The sequence below is a fragment of the Oncorhynchus mykiss genome, chromosome 10, assembly GCF_013265735.2.
Source record: "Oncorhynchus mykiss isolate Arlee chromosome 10, USDA_OmykA_1.1, whole genome shotgun sequence".
NCBI lineage: Eukaryota > Metazoa > Chordata > Actinopteri > Salmoniformes > Salmonidae > Oncorhynchus > Oncorhynchus mykiss.
The window spans coordinates 16563718-16581111 of NC_048574.1; the positions used below are offsets into that span (position 1 = coordinate 16563718).

Sequence of the window (17394 nt, forward strand, 5' to 3'; positions counted from 1 at the left end):
CAGTTGGAAGATTTTTGCCTGTGCTTAGCTCCATTCCTTTTTTTTGGTATCCTAATCTTAGTCTTAACTCCCTAGTCTTAGCATACCCATAACATGATGAAGCTACCATCAAGCTTGAAAATATGAAGAGTGGAACTCAGTAATGTGTTGTGTTAGATCTGCCCCAAACATAACGTTTTGTATTCATTACATAAAGTTAATTTCTTGGCAACATTTTTTGCAGTTTTACTTTAGTGCCTCATTGCAAACAGGATGCATGTTTTGGAATATTTTTTTATTCTGACAGGCTTCCTTTTCACTCTGTCATTTAGGTTAGTAATGTGGAATAACTACAATGTTGTTGATCCATCCACAGTTCTCTTATCACAGTCATTAAACTCTTAACTGCTTTAAAAAGTCACCATTGGCCTCATGGTGAAATCCCTGAGTGGTTTCCTTCCTCTCCAGCAGCTGAGTTGGAAGCCTGTATCTTTGTAGTGACTTGGTGTATTGATACACCATTCAAAGCGTAATTAATAAATCACCATGATCAAAGGGATATTCAAAATCTGCTTTTTTATTTTGACCCATCTACCAATAGGTACCCTTCTTTGGAAGGCATTGGAAAACATCCCTGGTCTTTGTGGTTGAAACTGTGTTTGAAATGCTCTGCTCAACTGAGGGACCTTACAGTTAACTGTATGTGTGGGGTACAGAGATGAGGTAGTCATTCAAAAATCATGCTAAACACTATTATTCCATGCAACTAATGTGACTTTTAAGCACATTTTTATTTATATAACAAAGGGGTTGAATACTTAGACTAAAAACATTTCAGCTTTTAATTGATTACATTTGTAAACATAATTCTATTTTCACATTATCGGTTATTGTGTGTAGGCCAGTGACACAATCTAAATGTAATACATTTTAAATTCAGGCTGTAACAACAAAATCTGTGAAAAGTCCATGGGATCTCTACAAGTAAATAATGTGTAGGGCTTAGGGGTTGATTTGGCATTGGGCCTGTATGGGAGGGGAGGTCGCGCATGGATGCAGACTTTCTTGAGTGAGTGGTTTAATTCTGACAGATGCAAGATAAAATGTTACAACATACATACTCAAAGCAAGTGACAATATAATGGTCTGCTTTCCTCTATACTCTAAGAGATACAGTATGCAGCATAATGATGTAAATATGACAATGTATGACCCAAAGAGGGATCCTAGTAAGTATATTTTTTTGTCCATCCCTCTTAGCGGTGTGCCATTGCAGTAAAATTGACAGCTCACATGGTCCGGAACAGGTGCAGGGTAAAACGCCTCACGCTTGTCTCATCAAGGTTACGTGATGAGTGACAGGTGGGTCACATGTCTGGAAGGAACAAAAAGGAAGTTAACGGAAAGACAGGCTAAGGCACGTTTCTGTCAGCGTCAGAAATGGTACCCTATTCCCTATATACACAACATGACCAAAAGTATGTGGACACCTGATCGTCAAACATCTCATTCCAAAATCACAGGCATTAATATAGAGTTGTGCCCCCCTTTGCTGCTATAAATAGCCTCCACTCTTCTGTGAAGGCTTTCCACTAGATGTGGGAACATTGCAGCGGGAAATTGCTTTCATTCAGCCACAAGAGCATTAGTGAGGTTGGGCACCGTCATGCTGAAAACTGGAAAGGGCCTTCCCCAAACTAATGCCACAAAGTTGGAAGCACAAAACAGCATGTTACTGTATGCGGAAGTGTTTAGATTTCCCCTCACTGGAACTAAGGGGCCTAGCCCGAACCAAGAAAAACAGCCCGAGACCATTATTCCTCTTCCACCAAACATTACAGTTAGCACTATGCATTCGGGCAGGTAGCATTTTCCTGGCATCCGCCAAACCCAGACTCGTCCGTGAGACTGCCAGATGGTGAAGCAGGATTCATCACTCCAGAGATCGCATTTCCACTGCTCCAGAGTCTAATGGCGGCGAGCTTTACACCACTCCAGCCCACACTTGGCATTGCGCATGGTGTTCCTTGGCTTGTGTGCAGCTACTCGGCCATGGAAACCCTTTCCATGAAGCTCCCGATTAACAGTTGTGCCAACATTGCTTCGAGTCAGTTTGGAACTCGATAGCGAGTGTTACAACCGAGGACAGACAATTTTTACGCATTGTGCGCTTCAGCATTCGGCAGTCCCGTTCTGTGAACTTGTATAGTCTACCACTCCGCAGCTGAGCCGTTGATGCTCCTAGACATTTCCATTTCAAATTAACAGCACTTCCAGTTGACCGTGGCAACGCTAACAGGACAGATATTTGACGAACTGACTTGTTGGAAAGGTGGCATCCTATGATGGTCCATTTTAAAAGACACTGAGCTCTTCAGTAAGGAGATTCTACTGCCAATGTTTGTCTATGGAGATTTCATGGCTGTGTGCTCGATTTTATACACCTGTCAGCAACGGGTGTGGCTGAAATTGCTGAACCCACTAATTTGAAGGGGTGTACACATACGTTTGAATATATAGTGTAGTGCACTATTTTTGACAGGAGCCCTATGGGATCTGGTAAAAAAAGTAATGCAATATAAAAGGAGGCTACTTCGGACGCACCCTTCTCCTTGTGAAGCCAGGTCAGATGTTTATCTTTCTTCTCCTCCTCTCTCTGACCTGCCCGGTCAGATTAGTTTGAATCCCAGTGAGCTGAAGCACGTCACACTCACACCGCATGTCCTCCAAGGCGGTGAGATTGCCCCTTCATCGATTTGTACTTGAAGAAAAGAGCGCACAGGTGTTACCTCTCCGGGGGCACGGACAGTTGAGAGAAGGAAGTGAGGGGATGAATCAGCGCCAAAGTGGCAAGAGACACACTTACTCAGGAAGAGTAAGACTCAAGAGTGTACGCACAAACTGTAAACCCACACTAGTACACAAGAGAAACACACTCACTGGCATACACAATCCCTCACATGCACACTCCCTCAAAAGCTCGTGCTTAGGCTTCGGCTGCTTCCCAAACAGATAGGCTGTGTGAAATCAAGTAAGGATTATTCAAAGCTAGAGACTCACATAAACAGTCCCCCCAGTATACAGCCCATCATATGCCTCCAACCAACCCAACCAACCCAATCCTGTCATAGTGCCCTGGTCAAAAGGAGTGCATTCCCACTAATTTATTTAACTTTAGTTTATTTTAGGAATAAGGCCTGTTTTTCTTTTGAAACCAGGAGGCTAGTATCAGCTATATTTATGACTTTACTAGACTATGGGGATATTTTATATATGAATGCTTTATATATGATCTCAAACGCTCAGTGTTTGAGATCAATTGACACTCTTTACCATGGCACTTTGAGATTTTTTTAAACTGCAAAACCCTTACGCACCACTGCACTTTGAATACCAGGGTTGGCTGGCCTTCTCTAGTCACTCAAAGGCTAAGTCACTGGTATACTTTTATTTACAAAGCCATTTTGGGTTTATTACCTTTTTATTTGTGCATTTTTATTGTTCAGAAATGTGGTGGGTACTCTCTTCGTTCGCTTGACTTTATCCTGCTAACTGTTCCAAATGTCCGAACTAAATTTGGTAAAAGGGCTTTTATGTACTCTGCGCCATCGTCTTGGAACACCTTACAAAATACTTTTAAACTGGAAGAACTTGTCCCTATTGGTGTTTTTAAATCACTGATGAAGGATTTTGAGGCTGATTCCCTGACCTGTCAATGTTTTTAATTTGCTGTTTTATACTCTTGTGAATTCAATGGTTTTTACTAGATTACTTGTAGTTTTTCATGTTGTCTGTCTAATTTTTTTGTAATGACTTGGTGCTGTCTATCTTGGCCAGGGCGCTCTTGAAACATATATTTTAATCTCAATGAGCCCTTCCTGGTTAAATAAAGGTTAAATAAAATAAAAAAAATAACTAAGCAAGTCGGTTAAGAACAAATTCTTATTTACAATGACGGCCTACCCCAGGGCAAACCCTAACCCGAATGACACTGGGCCAATTGTGCACAGCCCTATGGGACTCCCAATGACGCTTCTAGACCGCTGCGCCGCTCGGGAGCCCTAAGGGAATATAGGGTGCCTTTGGGATGTGGTGTTCATCTGCTGATTGTTTGTCTGTCCCGTATAAGAAGCCTCTGAACAGAAACGAGGACACTTGAATCAAAGTGGGGTTAGGGTTAGTGGGGCAGCCAGATACTTTGATGAGGCCTGGCAAGGTAACTCACGTCATTTCTCGTCTCCTTTTCAAAACATGGTGGTGTCCGAATACCAATACTTGTGTTCTAAAGAGTACTTTTTGATGACGCAAAACTAGAACATTTTATAGTGTGAAATGTTGAAAAAAAAGTGTCCCTTTTTCAGGACCCTCTTTCAAAGAAAATTCATAAAAATCCAAATAACTTCACAGATCTTCATAGTAAAGGGTTTAAATACTGTTTCCCATGCTTGTTCAATGAACCATAATTAAAAGAACCACCTGTGGAACGGTCGTTAAGACACTAACAGCTTAGACGGTAGGCAATTAAGTTCAGTTATGAAAACTTAGGACACTAAAGAGGCCTTTCTACTGACTCTGAAAAACACCAAAAGAAAGATGCCCAGGGTCCCTGCTCATCTGTGTGAACGTGCCTTAGGCATGCTGCAAGGAGGTATGAGGACTGCAGATGAGGCCAGAGCAATAAATCTCAATGTCTGTACCGTGAGACGCCTAAGACAGTGCTACAAGGAGACAGGACGGACAGCTGATCGTCCTCGCAGCGACAGACCACGTGTAGCAACAGCTGCACAGGATCGGTATATCCGAACATTACACCTGCGGGACAGGTACAGGATGGCAACAAGCACTGCCCGAGTTACACCAGGAATGCACAATCCCTCCATCAGTGTTCAGACTGTCCGCAATAGGCTGAGAGGCTGGACTGAGGGCTTGTAGGCCTGTTGTAAGGCAGGTCCTCACCAGACATCACCGGCAACATCACCTATGGGCACAAAGCCACCGTCGCTGGACCAGACAGGACTGGCAAAAGTGCTCTTCACCGACGAGTCGCGGTTTTGTCTCACAAGGGGTGATGGTCGGATTTGCGTTTATCGTCAAAGAAATGAGCGTTACACCGAGGCGGGATCTATTTGGAGGTGGAGGGTCCATCATGGTCTGGGTCGGTGTGTCACAGCAGCATCGGATGTCAGTGTCAATGTCAGTGCTCTGCCATGGCCAGCGAAGTCCATGAGGAGGAGATGCACTGCAGTACTAATGCAGCTGGTGGCCATACGCAGTTGACAGTGAGGACGTTTCTTTTTTGGCCGTGTTCAGTATGCTTAACATGCCAGGATGTCATCCTCATTTAGGCTTATCGTCTAGTAGAATTTGCTGCACATGATAGAAGATATTTTTTGAACACTGTTTTTTTCTAAACAGTAGGTTAAATAGTATATAGTACTATAAGTAGAGTACACTAAATACATTTAAAAATGTATTAGTCACTTAGCAGACGCTTTTATGCAGAGCGACTTACAGGAGCAATTAGAGTTAAGTGCTTTGCTCAAGGGCACAGACATTTTTCACCTACTTGGCCCAGGGATTAAAACCAGCAACCCTTTGGTTACTGGCCCAATGCTCTTAACCGGTAACCTACCTGCCGCAGTGAACAAAGCATTTATTTATTGTGTTATTTGTTCTATATTTCTCTCTACATTGCTGGGAAGGGCCCGTAAGTAGGGATTTCACTGTTACTATACTACACCGATTGTTTAAGAAGGATGTGACAAATCACATTAGATTTCTGTAGTTTTAGTAAGGAGTAGGCTAGACAGATGGGTCATGGCCTGTGTTTTAAAAAACGATTCTCCCAAGGTCTCAGTGGGTTTTAAAAAAAAAAAAATCAGGCGTGATTTCACGTGCTCTGTCCAGATACTCTACTCCATCGCTCTCCCAGAGTTGACCTGTCGCAGAGGTCAAGCAGGGGGTGTAAAAAAAGCCTGGAGTTATCCACCTGGCTGGCAGTCCCAGAGAAGGAGGGAGGTAAGGTTAGAGGAACACTACAATAAGACAGGCCATTAACTCCACACTGCACTTAGCAAAGCACACACACACAGATCAACCATTGTGAAATGCATTTGGTTACATTTCAAATTCGCACAGAATTTGTTCAAGACAAGTTGTGTTTCAAATATTGCTATGATGATCATACTTTCGGCCTATTAACAGTTCCTGAATAATTATCTAGCCCAAAGAGGAAGCAGCTGGATGTTAAGAGTTGGTTGGTGTGTAACCTACGGTGTAGCTTAAGAGGTGTCATGTCGCTGTACAGAGTGCTGTAAGTCTTGCCTTAAAGCAGAGTGTTCTTAATCCCAATAAAAGCCCTTTGAGACACATGCAGAAAATAACAAGGTGGAGATTGGGAGTTGACAATCATATGCCATCGCTCTGAAATGCGTTACTGGCCATGGTCATTCGCTCGATGATACTGTTGTTTACTGAAGTCTTGACATTTTTTGATGTGTTGTTTTTCATAAAGTAAAGAGCATGGAAACCCTGTCTCAAGTAGTATTTTACAAACACACACCTACCCTTCAACAATTGCAAGCTAAAATGCACAAAGATCAAATGACCTTTGAAAACCTTCAGATATGAAAAGTAGTAGACAACACTTTGCTCTTCAATTGAACCGAGAAGATCTGGCTAAAACAAGGGCTACGCTCAGATAGAAATACATTGTGTAAAGAATGAGTGGCTCTGCTCTGACAAGGAATCGGTTCAACTCTATTCATAGCATTTCTATCTGCAATGTTATATGTTGCACACTTCTAAACAAGACCCCGTTGTCACCTCATGGTTAACCTTAGGTTAACCATCAGTTGTGTGTTTTGTGGTCAGTCTAAGCAGTTTTTCCAGTCACCAGGGTGACATTTCCCTTAGGTTCACATCTAGGATTAGCTTCCCTTGCCCAATTCTACATTTACACAAGTGGGTAAAATGACCCAATTTGACTCAAGATCAGTGTCTAGAGGAAAAGTCACCCTACACCAACTGGCATAGTCAGACAATGACTGAGTGGATAGACAGTACACACTACGGTCTATTTGTGTGTCAGATTTCTTAATATTGGTATCCCTTATATAAGCACAAACTGCCATCTAGTGTTAGAATCAGTACATCAAATTTAGACATGCCAGAAATTTGCACAAGATGGTTCAAAGAAAATTGAGTTTATTGTTTCTGGTATAATCTGATAAAATATGAAAATGATGAATCAATCCCAGATAATATTGGCAACAGAACTGAAAGGACACATTTTAGATGTGATTTTGTCAAACGGCTAAAATCCCCATAAAAAGCCAAAACAAGTGCAAAGCAGCTTTTTTCCAAACAAGGAAATGTCCACGTTGAACTTGGAAACCAAGATGCCTTTGCAGCCAAATGCAAATAGGAGCTAAAAACGGATTGAGGAAAGACAGGTGTGAATAAGAAAACGATGATCACAGTTTTCTTGGCAGACGGGAGATTAAAGTTCAAATTCAGCTTTGCAAATTGTATTTATTTTCAGAATCTAAAACCTTGTCTGCGCAAAAATGGCACCCTATTCCCCATGTCGTGCACTACTTTTGACAAGGAATTAGGGTGCCATTTGGGACTCAGACAATACCTCTTACTCCATCTCTTAACCTCAACACCCACCTTGGAACCCCCTCAAACACTTTTGTTGCTGTCACAATTTTGCAATATCTTGCGCTTCTTTTCCTCTGTTTGCGATTTGAAAACATGTGCTCTGTAGAAGTGCAGTTCCTTGATGCTCTCCTGAATATCGCCCAGTGCTCTAGAAAGGGAAAGACGATTACAAGATGGCACTTTATAACTCATACACAATCTGTATAATCATTTTAAGCGGTTCTATTTTGGGTATACTCTATGTACACACAGATGTGTACATAGAGAATATTCAGTACCAGTCAAAAGTTGACACCTACACATTCAAAGTGTTTTTTGTTGTTGTTTTTTTTAATATTAACCTCTTCATCCTCCTTTTTCGAACATTCTGTTAAAAATCGCGCAACATTTCAGCGTCCTGCTACTCATGCCAGGAATATAGTATATGCATATGATTAGTATGTGTGGATAGAAAACACTGAAGTTTCTAAAACTGGTTAAATCACGGCTGTGACTATAACAGAGCGTGTGTTTCATCGAAAAGCGCAAGAAAAACTGGTCACTGAAAGCTGAAAAAAAGTATCCATGCGCCCCTTTCATGGACTGTTTAAAGGAAACCAAATTTAATATGGACACGGATGCAATTCCTACAGCTTCCACACGATGTCGCCAAAAACGTCATTTTCATTGACAAAAATCCTTTGAGACATTACCAATAGATCCGTCATTCCATCCAGCCTACCTCAATCGATTTTGGAAGATTGAAAAATGGACATTGTTTTCTTGAGTAGCTGCTATTGAATACAGATCGCCCAGTGATCAATTTGATCGCATATTAACGTTTACAAATACCTAAAGTTGGGTTACAAAAGTAGGTTGAAGTGTTTTGTCAAAGAATATAGGCAACTTATATCATTTTTAAAAATGACGTTGCGTGTTGGAAGAGAGCTTTTTTCCTGAAGCGGACAGGCTATACAAATGGATATTTTGGGCATTCATGGACGGATTTAATCGGGAAAAAGACCAATTTGTGATGTTTATGGTACATATAGGAGTGCCAACAAAGAATATCATCAAAGGTAATGAATGTTTTATATTTTATTTCTGCGTTTTTGTGTAGCGCCGGCTACGCTAATTATTTTGTTTACGTCGCCTTCAGGCATTTTGGGGTGTTGCATGCTATCAGATAATAGCTTCTCATACTTTCGCCGAAAAGCATTTTTTAAATCTGACTTGTTGGCTAGATTCACAACGAGTGTAGCTTTAATTCAATACCCTGCATGTGTATTTTAATGAACGTTTGAGTTTTAACGAGTACATTTAGCATTTAGCGTAGCGCATTTGCATTTCCAGGTGCCTACTTGAGACGTCTGCGTCTCAAGTAGGATCAAGAAGTTAAGGGTATTTTATAAATGTATTGACAGTTCTGAAAAAAGAGCGGGATACAGGCAGGTCGGGAAAACAATGGAAAGGATGGGCATGGGAATCGAACCTCAGTCCCCATTTGGGAGATTCATACAACAGTAACACTTCTATGCATCAATATCTACTTGATCCAATGCACAGCTCATTGACATCTGTCAAAGGCCAGACATTTCTAACATGATTATGGTACTTTGAGCTTGACTCTTAAAACACTTCTGTCAGACTTGCCTGTGAGACGCTTTCTTCTGTGGTGCGAGCTTGTATTCTTCTGGAAACCACCGTCTTGAGTAGCGGGACACATACACAAATTAAACTCTGCTCCTTCTCAGAAATGACATCACATAACAGCAATATTTGTCTGTTTGAAGACACTGTTGTTTCATACATTTATGAAGTAAGGCATTGAACAGGTCATTTGCCTTTAGAAAGTTAAATTGAACCACATACAAGGAAGTTGCTAAGTAGAAGAGAATCTGCTAAATTAACAAAATGCATGAAAGTGCATGAATACCACAGTTCACATCAAGGCACGTGAAAATGGATAAATAGCCATTAAAGGAATAGTTCACTATTTTACAACTTGATGTTAGATTGTTTCTCACCCTGAAAGTAGTCTATGGGCTGGGAGAAACTGTAGTTCATGGTTCAGCTCTCTTTAAACAGCCATTACAAACTTCAGCTAACTTTAGCTAACTTAAGGCCTGTTCTCTATCCATCTGAGTTGACTGAGCCAGAGACACATTGGACTGACCACTCTCTCTGAAGACATACTGACTGACTTGGGTAAATAGGTGAAGTACCTATGCCTTATCGACACACACACACACACACACCTGCAGAGCTCCTTGATCGTGCTCACGTCGATGATCCTGTAGTGGAGATGGTGCATGAACTGGGGCATGTACTTGTCCAGGAACTTCTTGTCAGCATGCACAGAGTTCCCTGCAGGGAAAAAGAACGCATCAGTCATTCAGTTTTGGATGTGCCGAAAGTGCTACAATGCTTCCTCAGCAAGAAAAATGTATATTTTCCACTCAGTGGCATAGGAGGACCTTTGCATGGCAAAGGATAAGTAAAATTTTGCAAAGTGACAAAATAAAATGGTAACAGTGTTAAAAACATTCTAAACAAGGTGGTACCAAAAACACCTTGTCCTATAACTGTTTGTGCTCCTGCCAACTCCATTGCTTATTGTTAAGTCAAACATGTTTGGCATGACAACGAGTGACAAAGAGTCTGCATGATAACCCAAACAGATCTGGCACCCAGGGAAACTCCCTGTTTCACCCTGTTTTCAGAGTGTTTTCTACTGAATACGACCCAGGTGTGACCGTGTTTTAATGACGGTATTCTCTACGTTTATAGTCCAGTGAAGAAAGAGGACCACTCACCTGCAAGGGGACAGTGGCCAGGTGGGGTGTGCTGTCTGATGAAAGAGAGGAACTCGTACTCAGCCTGCTGCAGCGAGATCTTACTGTCCCTCACTGCCTGTGTCAACCCAGACTGGGAAACAGAATGCACAGGGGTAAGTATACACTATTAAAACCAAAAAATGAGTTTTTTTCTGAATCCGAAAAAGTGGAATAGACATTGCAGTGCTCATTATTTTTCAGCTTCAGACCAATGCCTATTCTCATCTTTTAATGGTTTTTACACCGGAAGGTGATTATGCAACATTATTATAGAACATTATAAAATTGCTTAACACATGCTCTCCTTGTGAACCCTACAAAGTTGTGCATTTTATTTATTGATAAGATCCCAGCTCATAATCCTACTGATCATTGCTCAAAGCAAATTGAGAGCAAGGAAACAAAGACTGAAGCAAATATTTACTAGGCAATTTAATACACAATGTAGCTGGCTAGATGACAGCGTAAAATATGGATGAGCTGTTCTCAATGGAAGGGTTCTGAAATATTCTCTTGCTTGAGAGTCAGAGCTGAATCCATAAAGCGTCTAGACAACTGGTCATAAGTGCTGAGCATAGTGACAACAATCTAGACCAGGGCTTAAAATTAACACCTACGGGTAGATTTTGACATTGGTGGGGAAAATGTCAATTTCATCAGCCACATCGGTGGGTGTCAGGGTTCCACATGCATTTCCGAATAAAAATAGTCAAGTATAGTAAAATGTATAGTAAAATAAATGCTGCAGCAGCTGTTCAAAAAAGTATTTCTGCCGTTTTGTTTCCTAGCTGGTAAATGAATCGCACAAAGTCAAATAACTACGAATCCTGTAGCCTATTCCAACTCGCGCTGCAACACTGCCTGGCTGGGGGCTGTGCGCACGTGAAGAGCTGAGTGAAATAATCATTTTTAGAAGCACTGCGCACAGGCATGAAATTGGTTTAATTTACTTGAAACGAAGGTCTACTGTGAGACTGTCCTTGTGTTTCTTGGCTATTTACATTGTTTTGTTCACAAGCTAGGTTGTTTTCCTATGTTTGCGCATCAACTATTAGGGAAGAAAACAACGCTTCTACTAGTCAGACTCAATCACATTGGCACAAATCCGACTACAGTCACATTACTGGAGTAGTGAAAATGTGTCTCATGTGTGATATTTTAGTTTAAAAAAACTCAGTCAACAAAAAATGAAATTAAACAATATACCACGACTTCTTACTAGTAATACATTTACTGTTTTAGAAACATTACAAAGCATGCTCATCCGTTTTTTATTTTGTTAGAGGCAAAAAAGAAAATGTGGCTTATAAAAAAAATCTGAGTGGCTATTTGGAAGGGCACACACCTGTCCATATAAGGTACCACAGTTGACAACGCGTGTCAGAGCAAAAACCAAGCCATGATGTTGAAGGAATTGTCCGTGGAGCTCCGAGACAGGATTGTGTTGAGGATAGATCTGGGGAAGGGTAACAAAAAAATGTTGGCAGCATTGAAGGCCCCCAAGAACACGGTGGCCTCCATCATTCTTAAAATGGAAGCAGTTTGGAACCACCAAGGCTCTTCCGAGCTGGCCGCCCAGCCAAACTGAGCAATCGGGGGAGTAAGGCATTGGTCCGGGAACTGACCAAGAACCTGATAGTCAATCTGTCTTTGCAGCACTCCACTAAATCAGGCCTTTATGGTAGAGTGGCCAGACGGAAGCCACTCCTCAGTAAAAAAAAGGCACATGACAGCCCGCTTGGAGTTTGCCACACGGCACCTAAAGTCTCTCAGACCGTGAGAAACAAGATTCTCTGGTCTGATGAAACCAAGATTTGAACTCTTTGGTCTGAATGACAAGCGTCACTTCTGGAGGAATCATGACACCACCCCTACGGTGAAGCATGGTGGTGGTAGTACCATGCTGTGGGGATGTTTTTCAGCAGTAGGTACTGGGAGACTAGTCAGGATCAAGGGAAAGATGAACAAAGCAAAGTACAGGGAGATCCTTGCTCCAGAGCACTCGGGACCTTGGACTGGGACAACGGTTCACCTTCCAACAGGACAACGACCCTAAGCACACAGCCAAGACAACACAGGAGTGATTTCAGGACGTCTGAATGTGTTTGAGTGGCCCAGCCAGAGGCCACACTCAAACATCTCTGGAGAAAAGTCAAGGGGCCTGCATACTTTCCAAATTCAATAAATTAAATGTATTATTCATCTACACACAATACAGGTATTGTGGTTGTTGGCACTAAGATAATGTCACAAAGTAAAGACTTATGGAACATAATGTATTACAGTTGAAGTCAGAAGTTTACATACACCTTAGACAACTACATTTAAACTCGTTTTTTTCACAATTCCTGACATTTAATCCTAGTAAAAATTCCCTGTCAGTTAGGATCACCACTTTATTTTAATAACGTGAAGTAGTAGTAGCAGTAGAGAGAATGATTTATTTCAGCTTTCATTTCTTTCATCACATTCCCAGTGGGTCAGAAGTTTACATACACTCAATTAGTATTTGGTAGCATTGCCTTTAAATTGTTTAACTTGGGCCAAATGTTTTGGGTAGCCTTCTACAAGCTTCCCACAATAAGTTGGGTGAATTTTGGCCCATTCCTCCTGACAGGGCTGGTGTAACTGAGTCAGGTTTGTAGTCCTCCTTGCTTGCACACGCTTTTTCAGTTCTGCCCACAAGTTTTCTATGGGCTTGAGGTCAGGGCCACTCCAATTCCTTGACTGTTGTTCCTTAAGCCATTTTGCCACAACTTTGGTAGTATGCTTGGGGTCATTGTCCATTTGGACCAAGCTTTAACTTCTTGCCTGATGTCTTGAGATGTTGCTTCAACATATCCACATAATTTGTCTTCCTCATGATGCCATCTATTTTGTAAAATTCAACAGTCCCACCTGCAGCAATGCACCCCCACAACATGATGCTGCCACCACCGTGCTCCAAACATAACGATGGTCATTATGGCCAAACAGTTATCTTTTTGTTTCATCAGACCAGAGGACAATTCTCCAAAAAGTACTATCTTTATCCCCATGTGCAGTTGCAAACCGTAGTCTGGCTTTTTTAATGGCGGTTTTGGAACAGTGGCTTCTTCCTTGCTGAGTGGCCTTTCAGGTTATGTCGATATAGGACTCATTTTACTGTGGATATAGATACTTTGTACCTGTTTCCTCCAGCATCTTCACAAGGTCCTTTGCTGTTGTTCTGGGATTGATTTGCACTTTTCGCACCAAAGTAAGTTAATCTCTAGGAGACAGAACACGGACGTGGTACCTTCAGGCATTTGGAAATTGCTCCCAAGGATGAACCAGACTTGTGGAGGTCTACAATTTTCTTTGAGGTCTTGGATGATGTTATTTAGATTTTCCCATGATGTCAAGCAAAGAGGCACCGAGTTTGAAGGTAGGCCTTGAAATACAGCCACATGTACACCTCCAATTGATGTCAATTAGCCTATCAGAAGCTTCTAAAGCCAAGACAACATTTTCTGAAATTTTCCAAGCGGTTGAAAGGCACAGTCAACTTAGTGCATGTAAACTTCTGACCCACTGGAATTGTGATACAGTGAATTATAAGTGAAATAATCTGTCTGTAAACAATTGTTGGAAAAATGACTTCTGTCATGCACAAAGTAGATGTCCTAACCGACTTGCCAAAACTATAGTTTGTTAACAAGACATTTGTGGAGTGGTTAAAAAACTAGTTAATGACTCAAACCTAAGTGTATGTAAACTTCCAACTTCAACTGTATGTTCAATATGAATGTGTTAACTATTCAGCTTGCTTGGTTTATGTATTGAGTAATTAAACTGATTACTTTTGAATTAGGAGACTTATTTGTGCTGGTGCAGCATCTTGTTCATTAAGCAAAACGCATCTGACCATTTTAGTCTGTCTGAGACAACTTGCAATGAGGTGGCATAGGCAGTCCCAATTCTCCATCTTTTTCCATTCGCTTGCAAACTTTCTAACATGGATTTTTACAGTGGTGCTAATTTCTTCCAGCCAACATTTACACCAACGCTATGCTTTGAAATCCACGACAAGGGAGTGTCAAAGTTCACATTTCAGGAAAAGGGTAGAGGATCGGGACCTAGACAAAGTTCCACAAGTTATGCTTACATTGCCATGATGTTCTTTACACCAGTTGTCCATCCCATCCAGCAGTTCGCCAGTTGTGTTGATTATCAAATTGGGACCCTGTCAACATAACTTTCACGTCATTCTTCACGTAATGTACAGAGGAATTAAATGCAACCAATTGAATGACAGTCTAGCATCCCAAATGGCACCCTATTCCCTGTGTAGTGCCCTACTTTTGACCAGGGCCCTTAAGGCTCTGGTCAAACATAGACCACTAAGTAGGCAATAGGAATTTGGGTGGCAGCCAGAATTACCTCAGCTAAAACATTTAATTCTGAATCTGTTATGAGGCACGCCATCTCAATGATCTGGTCCTTCTCTATGTCCAGTCCTGTCATCTGAAAAAAGAATGTACACAATAAGAGAAAATGGTGTAGGTCTACTGTAGCTAATATGCATAAAGATGACATTCCCATTCAAAATGCTATGCTATAGTAAACAACTACATCACCGAAAATGCACCATCATTCTGCTCTGGCCTTTTCTTGCTTTCCATAACATACAAGAGAATCATGAGACGTTTAAAATTAAAAAGCTAACGTAAACATTCAAACGAGGCTACAAAGAAAACTAATAAGACTGTAGCCACTGTGTTGACTTCAAAATCGGGGGTGTGAACTAGGTTTCTATTCAAGCGTTGATCGACATGGTAATGGCTCTATAATATTGGAGAAAAGTTTAAAAAAACGGACCCTCCGTTACATTGTGACGTGTCATGTCATAACGTACAGCACGCATAAAGCAACTATTTCTGTCTTACAATCTCTCTCCACCAGGTGTAGCACTTCTCCCATCCTTTAAAAACAAGAAATGGACAGCGATAAGGTGATAAGTTGGACAGAACTAGTGAAAAAAAGTAGTTTTCCCACAACATCTCCTTCTCACTATCACGCATTAGTTTCGCTTCCCCACCCGCCATTTTTTTAAAGACCCGACGGGGCTCATTGCCTGCTTGAATTATACAGAAACGGGCAGCGTTTAGGTCATGTCATTTATTTTGTTGTAAAGGGGAGAAATGGTGCTTTACAATGGTATTGAAATTACAGTTGATCTGGAATACGTTTTTGGGGCGCTAAAATAAGGTCAATTGTACGGAGCAAGGAGATGTACAAAAGTGAGTGAGTTTACGTTAGATACTAACGTTAATCATGACACTTAAAATGGCACGCATGTTTAGCTAGTTAGATACAGTACAGCATTTGAATCTCAGCCTTCGAAAACCATTACATTACACTGACAAAATAATGACTAGGTTGACAGCTCACTGCAGTGGGAGTGATGGATTAGTGGCAAACGCATGTGTAACAGATTTAGTAATTTGCTAGCTAATAAAGACAATAACTAACTATGACGTCTGCAAACATTATTATGAGAGAAGCAGACATTTGATGTGGACTAGCTAAAAAGCTAACACCGTGGTGTTAATTATACTAACACTAGTTAGGTATCCATAGATGGCTGGCTAGCTATCAAAAGTTGTTAGCCGCAAATTACCTCATTACAGTTGTCAATGTCAGGCCAAGTTCTATCTGAACAGCTAGCTAACGTTAGTATGTTTTTGTTTAGCTAACTTAGCTATAGCCTACCTAACAACTAACAGCTGTTAGCTAACTACCAGTAATGAACAAACCCGTTGCAATTGCTAGCTTCTAGCTAGCAAGGCACGTTAACGTTACCTCCAAGTCCACCCACACCATCCTCTGCCTCATGCCAGGGTCTGACCGCGAAGATGACATTTTCTTGCGGTATATGGAGATATTATGTACAAAAATATTCAGCCCGGTCCGTCTTGGCGCTAGGCCTTTCCTCTGCTCAGAAATAGCGCAGTTCAGACTTGTGCTTGACTGCAAAAATAAATGTCGACTTGCTGAAAACCTTTGACTGCTGCTTGGGCGAAGAGTAGGAAAATTCGCAAACTTGCAAAGAAGTTTCGAGCTGAACGACCACGCTGATGCTCGAGTGCACAAGAACGCCGGCATCCTGGATCAACTTCCGATAAAAACTGTCGTTAAACTGTCGTAAAACCATTGCGTCAGCAACATCTCAAGCGTGTATGGAATGTTGTTGCCAAGCATTCCAACTTCTTAGATGTAGAAAGTATTTTCATGTCCAGCAACTGCACCGATTTAAATAAGCAAATAATCGGGTATTTACAAGGCATAGCATTAACTATTGTTTGTACTGAATGGTTGTATATCGAAACAATGCATGGTTTGAGAGAGGTGGGTGCTGCTCGACGTGTTGTGTAGAACTTGTAATAAACGGCCATCTTATCAGCGTCCTATTGTGCCCCAGATTGTGACATTACACTCCCTTTCTCCCACTACCCACAACTCCCATTCAAAACGAAAGAACATGACAATATTGTGCAAGAAAAACAAGTAATTACAAGAGGGAACACTGTACATGTGAAATAAATGTATATTGTTGTGTTATGTATGTTTTTTCCTAAACTGAGTTGAATGTGATTTAAGAAAATTACATGAATTGCTCAATATGTATTGTATATAAAATACGTATATGTATATGTACAACACTACATTTTCTTGCCAAGATGAAAAATACATGATGGTTGCATTGAGGAAGTGTGTCACCTATTTTGGTACCTAACATCCAAAAAGGGGTTTTCTGAAAATATATTGAGATTTTATATAATTAAAATATATCTAAAACCAAGTGTAGTGCAGATAAACAGGAGCGTCTGTCAGGCCGTCATACCAAACAGCTTACGGCAGACACCGACAGGTTTGATCCACTTTGCTGGATGGCTAAACAGCAGTATTAGCC

At 41.2% G+C, this 17394-nt stretch overlaps 1 protein-coding gene across 3 annotated transcripts; it reads right to left on the reverse strand.

The window, feature by feature from the left end:
- Positions 1-547: 547 nt before the first annotated feature.
- Positions 548-16796, reverse strand: smfn (small fragment nuclease). 3 transcript variants are annotated; one of them, XM_021617611.2, is made up of 8 exons: positions 16284-16796; positions 14862-14945; positions 14587-14664; positions 10440-10551; positions 9882-9990; positions 9277-9330; positions 7654-7792; positions 548-1354 (listed from the first exon to the last, which is right to left on the reverse strand). In XM_021617611.2, exons 1-7 carry the CDS (start codon positions 16584-16586, stop codon positions 7666-7668), a joined length of 867 nt encoding a protein of 288 aa, XP_021473286.1. In that variant the 5' UTR covers positions 16587-16796; the 3' UTR covers positions 548-1354; positions 7654-7665. The 3 variants fall into 3 exon arrangements, with proteins under 3 accessions (XP_021473286.1, XP_021473287.1, XP_021473285.1); XM_021617612.2 differs by lacking the exon at positions 548-1354 and adding an exon at positions 7169-7408 and having other exon boundaries at positions 16284-16794; XM_021617610.2 differs by lacking the exon at positions 548-1354 and having other exon boundaries at positions 7169-7792; positions 16284-16792.
- Between the last annotated feature and the right edge of the window lie 598 nt (positions 16797-17394).

Excerpts from the sequence above, each read along its gene's own strand:
- smfn (XM_021617611.2), bottom strand. The coding sequence starts at position 16,586 with ATGCCGGCGTTCTTGTGCACTCGAGCATCAGCGTGGTCGTTCAGCTCG. Across the intron at positions 9,991-10,439 it reads TGGCCACTGTCCCCTTGCAG|GGAACTCTGTGCATGCTGAC; the intron begins GTGAGTGGTCCT and ends TTTTCCCTGCAG. Across the intron at positions 7,793-9,276 it reads CAGAAGAAAGCGTCTCACAG|AGCACTGGGCGATATTCAGG; the intron begins GCAAGTCTGACA and ends TTCCCTTTCTAG.